The sequence below is a fragment of the Carlito syrichta genome, unplaced genomic scaffold (genome assembly GCF_000164805.1).
Source record: "Carlito syrichta isolate Samal-C Ts95f unplaced genomic scaffold, Tarsius_syrichta-2.0.1 Scaffold304629, whole genome shotgun sequence".
Classification (NCBI taxonomy): Eukaryota; Metazoa; Chordata; class Mammalia; order Primates; family Tarsiidae; genus Carlito; species Carlito syrichta.
In genome coordinates, this window is record NW_007248725.1 from 821,350 (window position 1) to 831,474 (window position 10,125).

The 10,125-nt window shown below is 45.3% G+C and overlaps 1 protein-coding gene and 1 pseudogene across 1 annotated transcript in view; one reads left to right on the forward strand and one right to left on the reverse strand.

Annotated features, from left to right (window-relative positions):
* Positions 1-9,240, forward strand: part of RABIF (RAB interacting factor) — a 10,669-nt gene extending 1,429 nt beyond the window's left edge. The window contains exon 2 of the mRNA XM_008060473.1: positions 8,422-9,240. Coding sequence (XP_008058664.1) covers positions 8,422-8,667 — 246 coding nt within the window. The 3' untranslated portion in view covers positions 8,668-9,240. The remainder of the gene's footprint in view (positions 1-8,421) is intronic.
* LOC103262826 lies at positions 6,020-6,601 on the reverse strand (annotated as a pseudogene).
* Positions 9,241-10,125: the final 885 nt, after the last annotated feature.

The following is a 10,125-nucleotide window of genomic DNA, read 5'->3' on the forward strand; positions in this document are numbered from 1 at the left end:
CTGCTGGGCTCCGGCGATCCTTCTGCCTCAGCCTTCCAAGTAGCCGGAATTACAGGCGCATGCTACCACGCCCGGCTGATTTTTTATTTATTTGTAGAGATGAGGTCTCACCAGGTTGTCCACGCAGGTCTCGAACCCGCTGGCTCAGGCCATCCCCTCACCTCAGCCTCCTGAAGCACAGGATTACAGGCTGAGCCACCGAGCCCGGCTAGGAGTTTATTTTAAAAATCTTAATTCTTGTTTGATATCTTAACTTGATCTTGCCAGAAACTGCAGCAAATTATGCATGTTACATTTCTTTTTATGTTTCTCAACTAACAAAGTAGCTTCTATTCATAAAGGGGGCCCAGAATTGTTTTTGCTGGGCATGGTGGCTCATGCTTGTAATTCCAGCACTTTGGGAGGCCAAGGAAGGAGGATCACATGAACCCAGAAATTTGAGACCAACTGGGCAAAATAGTGAGACCTCATCTCTACAAAAAGTAGAACAAACTAGCTGGGCATAGTGGTGCGTGCCCGTAATCTCAGGTACTTGGGAGGCTAAGGCAGAGGATTTCCTTGATTGTGCTACTGCATTCCAGCATTGGCAACAAAGTAAGACCCTGACTAAAAAAAAAAAGAATGTTGTGTTTTAAATTTTTTCCCTTTTTTTTTTTTTTTTTTGAGTTGGAGTCTCACTCTGTCGCCCGGACTGGAGTGTAGTGGCCGCTCCCGGCCACCGCAGCCTCGACCTGCTGGGCTCCAGCGATCCTTCCGCCTCAGCCTTCCAAGTAGCTGGAATTACAGGCATGCGCTACCACGCCCAGCTGATTTTTTTATTTATTGTAGAGATGAGGTCTCGCTCCCCAGGTGGGTCTCAAACCCACAGGCTCAGGCAATCCACTCACCTCAGCCTCCCAAAGGCATGGGATTACAGGCTGAGCCACCGAGCCTGGCTCCCTCTTTTTAGAATGATATAAAATGTGTTGTTTTTCTCCCTTTACTTTTTACCTTGGCTTCAGTATTTCTGGAAATTTCTTGCTTCTTGAGAAAGGACTGTTGGAAGAATTTTATCCCTTTCTCTGGATTCCAGCAACACAACTGTAATCCAACCCAGTTCTTCCCTTATTTCAGCCCTAAATTTTTCTCCTTTCTTTCCACAAATACTAATTTCAGCAAAAATATGACATGTAAACATGAAGTTTTAAAAAATCTCACGGAAGATTCTAACCAACTGTTACTCCCCCTTCCCCCCACAAATGTCCCTGCCCTCAGAAAGTAAGTAACTTTGGGGGCACCGAACTCTTTAATGCTTTGGGACAACCCCCATAAGGTTTGGTGTAGCTCTTTTTGTTATAACTCTGAAATAGCTTAGAGAAATCACCATTAGAGCATTTACATCAGGGCTGTTACTCATTTCTGCAGGTGTTAAAGGCGCTCTCTTAGCCATTAAATAAACCTGGGGAAAACTAGACTGTAAGGAGTTCTGGTAAGAGGTGGCCAGTAGCACGCTTTCTCACTCCAGTGGACTAGCCCTGTATAGAGTATAGTCTCCACACAGGAACAGTTTGAGAACTAGATTACAGGTCCTGCCTTTGAGATGATCTAGGGCCTAGTAATTACTGTATCTCATATTGCACAGTTCTTTAGGGTCTTTTTTGGATTTGTTTTGATTTTTTTTGAGTTGGAGTTTCACTCTGTCGCCCAGACTGGAGTGCAGTGGCACACTTCTGGCCACCGCAGTCTTGCCCTGCTGGGCTCTGGTGATCCTTCCACCTCAGCCTTCCAAGTAGCCGGAACTACAGGTGCACGCTACCACGCCTGGCTGATTTCTTGATTTATTGTAGAGATGAGGTCTCGCCAAGTTGCCCAGGCAGGTCTCGAACCTGCGGGCTCAAGCAATCCACTTGCCCCGGCCTCCCAAAGCGCTGGTATTACAGGCCAAGCCACCGAGCTGGGCCAGTTCTTTAGTTTAAAGCAGGGTGTTTCTCAACTGGTGGGGGAAAGGGGATTTTTCCTCTAAAGGACATTTAGCAATCTCTGTTTAGAATTAAACATTTTTGATTCTCAGAATGAGGGAGGCATGTTACTGGCATCTAGTGGGTAGAAGCCAGGGATGCTACTAAGTCTCCTGTAATGCACAAAACAGCCCTGTACCACAAAGGATTATCCAGCACAAAATGTCAGTAGTGCCTGGGTTGAGAAACTCTGGCCTAAAAATTAAAAAGCAGTCTCACGTCTATCATCTTAGTTGACTTTATGAGATTATTTGTAGTATTTCTTGTTTATACCACTAGAGAGTTGGGTCCTATGTCCTGTCTACTTCTGCATTCCCTGCATCTAGACTGTACATGTAAGTGACAACTTAGTAAATATTTAAATTTAAATAAATTAATTAATAAAAGCTATTCATCCAGTATAAATAACGGATTAGCATGAATAGAATAGATCATGTTAGTTGGCACCATTATTCCACTGTTGTGCAACATGTGACTTGTGTTCTTTTTAAGTCACTTAATTCATTGGTCTCATATATAAAATGTTCTGGACTCAGTGCTTCTCAAAATTTTACCTAGTTTATGGTGAAGGAAATGATATTAAATGCTGAGTAGAGGCAGGGTGTACAGCGGTGTGATGTTTCATGGTTTTGAAAGAAAACATGGTTTCTTTGAAAAACTGAATATTTCAGCTTGGCCAGAACATAGATTTTTATCATACTCTATTTGACATGGTAAGGGATCTATGGGGGTGAATCCTTCCCATGGGGGTAGAAACCCATAATTGGGGCAGAATATTGGATTTTTAAGAAGACTCAGCTGGGCTCAGTAGCTCATACCTGTAATCCAGCACTTTGAGAGGCTGAGGAGGGAGGATTGCTGATGTCAGGAGTTTGAGACCACCCTGGGCAATATAGTGAGAGCTTGTCCCTACAAAAAAAAATTAGCTGGGCGTGGTGGCATGTACCTGTAGTTCCAGCTAATCAGGAGGCTGAAGAGAGAGGATCACTTAAACCCAAGAGGTCAAGGCTGTGGTGAGCCATGATTGTGGCACTACACTCCAGCCAGGGTGACAGAGTAAGACTTCAACTCAAAAAAAAAAAAAAGACAACTAAATGAATATGAGTACAAGTAAAAGGAAGTACCTATTAAAAACCTAGAGTAAACTTAATTTACTCTTAGTCTTTTTGCCTCGGCATAGCCATTTCTGCTTAGTGTTTACCCCTAACACTCTCTGAATCTAGCACAGGTTAGATAGACATAGATAAGTTTCCAATAGGCAGGTTTTAGGAAGTGTTCAGACATTCTACTGCAGGCCAAGTGGCAGCCTACCTCACCCCCTTGGCAAATCTCCATCAGTTGCAAGACAAGGACAGAGCCATAGAAATGATAATAGACCACCTTCTGGTCCAGGAGTTTGTGAATTGCAAATGTCTGGCAAGTCTCTTGCAGAAAAAATCCCTCAGGGCCCAAATCCCCAAGTTAACCTAAATCAACCCTTTGTGACCTTCATGGCACTGACAGACTCCCCACCATGGCAGCAATTATGTGACTAACCCACCCATCTGACTGCTGTCCATCACCTGACATAAGTACCTGCGCTTACCTGCCCTTTGTAATAACGTGGAGCAGACCACCACCCAATCACCTTAATGACCTTCTCCCATCCAAGGGAAATGGTTAAAAGGACTCAACCACAGACAGCCATTTTGCCATTGCCTTGCTAAGCTAAGCTATGGTGTGGCCATGTGGTCTTTGAGCTATGGCCAGGCCATGTTTTCTTAAGCTTTGGCCCCCTCCCCTACCATGGGGAGGTGAATCACCTCTTTTTCTCTCTCTCTAATTTGCTTTCTAAATAAACTATATTCTTTAATCTAACATTTGTGCAATTCTTTGCATCTTTCATGCAGCATCAGATTGCACACCAGACACTCACACCCCCAGTGGGCCTGACCTAACATTCTGGAGGCCACACTGGGAGAGTGTGACCCTAACAACAAGTTAACTGGTAAAATCTGAATAAGATCTGTGAATTGTATCAGTGTTTATATCCTGGTTGTGATATTGTACTATAGTTTTACAAAATGTTATTTTTGGGAGAAGCTGGGTAAAAGGTACAAAGATTTTTGTATTCTTTCTTTTTTTTTTTTTTTGAGTTGGAGTCTCACTCTGTCACCCAGACTGAAGTGCAGTGGCCGCTGCCGGCCACTGCAACCTCGACCTGCTGGGCTCCAGCAATCCTTTCACCTCAGCCTTCCAAGTAACTGGAACTACAGGTGCACGCTACCACACCCAGCTAATTTTTTGATTTTATTGTAAAGATGAGGTCTCACCAAGTTGCCCAGGTGGGTCTCGAACCCGCGGGCTCAGGCAGTTCACTCACCTCAGCCTCCCAAAACACTGGGATTACAGGCTGAGCCACCAAACCCAGCCTTCTGTATTATTTCTTTTTTTTTTTTTTGAGTTGGAGTCTCACTAAGTCACCCAGACTGGAGTGCAGTGGCCGTTCCCGACCACTGCAGCCTCGAACTGCTGGGCTCCTGTGAGCTTTCTGCCTCAGCCTTCCAAGTAGCTGGAACTACAGGTGGGCGCTACCACGCCCGGCTAATTTTTTTGATTTATTGTAGAGATGAAGTCTCGCCAAGTTGCCCAGGTGGGTCTCGAACCCGTGGGCTCAGGCAATCCACTCACCTCAGCCTCCCAAGGCGTGGGATTACAGGCTGAGCCACCGAGCCCGGCTGCTGTATTATTTCTTATAACTAAGTGTGAACCTATAATTATCTCAAAAGTTTCAACGGAAAACAAATGAGTTCATTATATTAAATGAAATAAGCCAGTCACAAAAGGACAAATACTGCATGATTTCACTTCCACCTAGAGTAATCAAATTCAGAGAAAATAAAATGTTAGTTGCCAGGGGCTGGGGAGTGGGGAGTATTGTTTAATGGGTACAGAGTTTCAGTTTGAGAAGATGAGAAAGTTCTGGAGATGGGTAGTGGTGAGTGTACTTTTTTTTTCTCGAGTCTCACTCTGTCACCCAGGCTGGAGTGCAGTGGTGCAATCGGCTCACCACAGCCTTGACCTCCTGGGTTTAGGTGATCCTTCTGCCTCAGGCTGTTGAGTAGCCGGTACTACAGACATGTGTCACCATGCCTGGCTAATTTTTTTGATTTTTTTTGTAGAGACCTAGCTATGTTACTTAGGCTGATTTTGAACTCCTGGACTCAAACAGTCCCCCCACCTCGGCCTCCCAGAGTGCTGGGATTACAGACATGAGCCACAACTGAGAACAGCCATTGTGTTTTATTAGAATCTAGAGAAGCAGTTATTTTGTGGGGCTGGGTTCACTGACTCAGCCTGTAATCCCAGCACTTTGGGTGGCTGAGGCAAGTGGATTGCCTGAGCCTACGGGTTCGAGACCAACCAGACAACTTGGCAAGACCTCATCTCTACAAAAAATCAAAAATTAACTGGGCGTGGTAGCACACACCTGTAGTTCTAGCTACTTGGTAGACTGAGGCGGAAGGATCACCGGAGACCAGCAGGTGAGTGTGAGTGTGCTGTGAGTGTGCTGTGCTGTGAGTTAGTGTGATGCCCAGCAGGTGAGTGTGAGTGTGCTGTGCTGTGAGTTAGCTGTGAGTGTGCTACTGCTCTCCAGCCTGGGCAACACAGTGAGACTCCACCTCTGGGTTATGCCGCTGCTCTCCAGCCTGGGCAACAGAGTGAGACTCCAACAAAGGAAGGAAGGGAGGGAGGGAGGGAGGGAGGGAGGAAGGAAATAAGGAAATTGTGGAAGGAAGGGCCAAGTGGTGCATGCCTATAACCCCAGTTACTTGGGAGGCTGAGGCAGGAGGATCACTTGATCCCAGGAGTTCATAACCATCCTGGGTAACATAGTGAGACCCTATTTCTAATTGTTTTTTGTTTCATTATTTTATTATAAAAGAAAGACATGAAAATTATTTACATGATGAAAGATTTCACAACTTTGGTGGAATGGGCAGTTTCATGCTGATGCCATTTCAACAGCGTTTTGCTTCAGTTCACATACTTCCAAGAATGTCACCATCTCTAAATAAGAAATAATCCAGCCGGGCTCGGTCGCTCAGCCTGTAATCCCACGCCTTTGGGAGGCTGAGGTGAGTGGATCAAGCCCGCGGGTTCGAGACCCGCCTGGGCAATGAGACCTCATCTCTACAGTAAATCAAAAAATCAGCCGGGCATGGTAGCGCATGCCTGTAGTTCCGGCTACTGGGAAGGCTGAGGCGGAAGGATCGCCGGAGCCCAGCAGGCGAGGCTGCGGTGGCCGGGAGTGGCCACTGCACTCCAGTCTGGGCGCCAGAGTGAGACTCCGACTCAAAAAAAAAAAGAAATAACCCTTGTCGTCTAGAACTACTTTGGTGCCTCCATCTTCTGGGAGAAGAACTTTATCTCCAACCTTCACAGTAAGAGGTTGAATCTCTCCAACGGCCTGAGCCAATGGCCACTACTGTCGCTTGCAATGCCTTTCCCTGAGATTTTACTGGAAGCATAATGCCTCCCTTGGTTACAGTTTCGACTGCGCTCCTTTCAACCAGTACTCTGTCAAAGAGCAGAAGAAGCTTTCTAAATGCTTGTCCTGCCATGACTCCTGCCTGTTAGCTACAGCTCTCATGCTGCCTGCCAGGCCCTATCTCTAATTAAAAAAAAAAAAAAGCCGGGCTTGGTAGCTCAGCCTGTAATCCCAGCGCTTTGGGAGGCTGAGGTGAGTGGATTGCCTGAGCCCACGGGCTTGAGACCCGCCTGGGCAACTTGGCGAGACCCCATCTCTACAGTAAATCAAAAATTAGCCGGGTGTGGTAGCACGCGCCTATAGTTCCAGCTACTTGGAAGGCTGACGCAGAAGGATCGCCGGAGCCCAGCAGGTTGAGGTTGCAGTGGCCGAAAGTGGCCACTCCCCTCCAGTCTGGGTGACAGAGTGAGACTCCACCTCAAAAAATAAAAATTAAAAAATAAATAAATAAATAAAGTGTATCATGGGATGGGAAGTAAGTGATGTGACAGTAGCTATAATGAGAAACAGGGGTCACAAGCCTTGCTGGGGTTGTATTTCATGGTAGTCTGGGGCAGCTAAAAGTGTGTATATACACTACCCACGTGGAAGAAATTAAAGTAATTGTGTGTGTTTGCCAGAGCGTTTCTTCTAATGATTGGGAAGTCATAGATGGTACAAGGATCCTGGAGATAATATTCCAAACTGTAAAATTAGATTTTCCTTTTTATAAGGTAAATCCAGTATATTCATAACAATGATGGGAGAGGTCAAATCCAGATGTCCTGTATTCATTCACTTAACAAATATTTGTGTCCATACTCTGTACCAGTTACTATTCTGTGCACTAGAGCTATAGTAAGGAGCAAGAAGGACAAGCTGCTTGTTTTCCAGGGTTGGATATTCTGTGAAGTGAGACACTAGAACATGAGTAAGCCAATAAATTAATAAGCTAAGTTCAGAAAATAAGTGGTAGGTAAACAAGCAGGAGCAGCATGAAGAAACTTCTGGGGTGATGATGTGTTCGTTAGCTTGATTATGATAATGGTTTCACCAGTATATACATGTGCCAAAGTGTATCCAACTGTGCATTTTAAATATGTGCAGTTCATATGTCAGTCATACCTCTGTAAAACTCTAAAAAAAAAACCCAACAAAAATGGGCAATAGGTCAGGGTAATTCGGATTGTATGGTTAGAGAAGACCTCCTAAGAAGGCCACCTGTGGAGCTGAATACCAAGAAGGAGCTGGCCGTGCCCAGATATGAGGGTAGAGAAGACTTATGCCGCTTGAGGAAGGCAAGAAGGCATGAGTGTTTCTCAAGCATAATGAGCCAGGGGGGAGACTAGGACCATATAGGGCCCTGAAGGCCATGGTTAGGACAGCATCCAGCCGCTTTCATATCTTTTTTTTTTGAGTTGGAGTCTCACTGTCGCCCAGACTGGAGTGCAGTGGCCGCTCCCGGCCACCACAGCCTCGACCTGCTGGGCTCTGGCAGTCCTTCCGCCTCAGCCTTCCAAGTAGCTGGAACTACAGGTGCACACTACCACGCCCGGCTAATTTCTTTTTTTTTTTTTTTTTTTTTATCATAGAGATGAGGTCTCACCTGCCCAGGCGGGTCTCGAACCCGCGGGCTCAGGCAATCCACTCACCTCAGCCTCCCAAAGGTGTGGGATTACAGGCTGAGACACCAAGCCCGGCTTGCTTTCATATCTCTTAGGAGTCAGACCAGGAACCAGAGACAGAGAAGCACTGCCGAGCAGCCTAGTCTGCAACCTAATGAGAGTGCTTCTCTCTCTTTTTTTTCTTTCTGGCATTCCAGCTAGGGAGCAGTGTAAAGTGTAGAAAAATGGGGGTGAGAATGTGCCTGGGCCCATTCAGCTTTTACCTTCTTTATGTTCTTTTCCACTACAGCTTTTCCTTCCCTCCATGAGAAAGAAGCCATCTTTGGCTGAAGGCAGCAATCCTGAAGGCGATCTCCTCCAGGAGCACTGGCTGGTTGATGATATGTTCATCTTTGAGAACGTGGGCTTCACCAAGGATGTGGGCAACATCAAGTTTCTTGTCTGCGCAGACTGTGAAATTGGACCAATTGGCTGGCATTGCCTTGATGACAAGAACAGTTTCTACGTGGCCTTGGAACGGGTTTCCCATGAGTAAAACTGAAGGGAGGGGGACTCAGCTCCACCCTCAAATACAAAGCTAATCCCCATAAGAACTGGCATTTAAACTGGTATAACTGTCTGCTGCATTCTTCTCTGTGCTAATATAAATGATGAATACCAGCATGTCCACTTGAACATGCAGAGGGTTAATCCTGCTTCCTAAAGCCTGGAGGACATACCTCTTGCTTAGTTCACTTTGTACCACAACATTTTCCAATCTCCCTTTTCTCCCAGTTGTGAGACACTGTTGTACCTTCACCAATCCAGTCTCATCCCTGGCATTCTGCCTAGGCTCTGTTTTCTCTGAGGGGCTCCCTTTTATCTTGCTCTGGAAGAGCAGTATTCAAACTTTTGACCATGATGATGCACGATGGAAGATGCTTATGTGCTGATAGTTGAAACTCCATCTTCCCCTCTCCTTCAAGCATACGAATATCTGAGAGTGACTGTTGTATGGCTAACCTTGTTATCTGCAGTAATTTTCAAAGCATTTACAAATTTCGGTATTTAACCCAGTAATCAGAAACACATTACTTTGAACACATCTCTAATACAATGTTTGGGAACCTCTGCTCTTGGTTGATAATGACATTTTATTGTGAAGATGAATGTGATCTCTCTTCCCTTCAAATCTTGATGTGAGCCAGGTGTGGTGGCTCACACCTGTAATCTCAGCACTCTGGGAAGCAGAGGTGAGAGGGAGGACTCTTTGAGCCCAGGGGTTTGAGACCAGTCTGAACAACATAGCTAGACATTCTTCAAAAAAATTAGCTGGGTGTGGTGGTGCACACTTGTAGTCTCAGCTACTCAAGAGGCTAAGGAGGGAGAATCGCTTGAGCCCAGGGATTCAGTGCTGCACTGAGCTATGATCATGTCACTGCACTCCAATCTGGGTGACAGAGTGATACCCTTACTCAAAAAAAAAAATCTTGATGTAGTTTCTCTTTATATTAGCTCTTCACTGCTACAGCCTATAAGTTAAGAATCAGATTTCCCATCCCATCTGGTACCCACTCAAGAAAGATTCTGCCCTTGCTGTTTACCCAGGCAAGTAGTCAGAGAGGAGGGTGTAGGTTATATGAGGGATAGGTCTTTGACAAATTATGCACGAGTTTATAGGTTTATTTCATCTGGACACACAATTTCCTTTGTTCTTAGAAAAGACTAATGGATAGTATCATTTACTCAACCTACTGGACATGGTCCTCACAGAGCTTTGGTTCAACTGGAATCTCTGTGCCAACCCAGAGTATAAACTTTCCATCCAAATGCCTTTATTTCTATAGCTGTGGGGTTGCTCTAACAATTTGATATTAACAAATCTATTTAAGCCTTCAACTTGATTTCTAATTATTCTGTCATCTCTATTCTGAAATGGCTTCCCATCTTTGATGGAATCTATGTAACCAGATTTTGGGTATACTCCTATCATCCCTACCTCTAAGATTTAGAA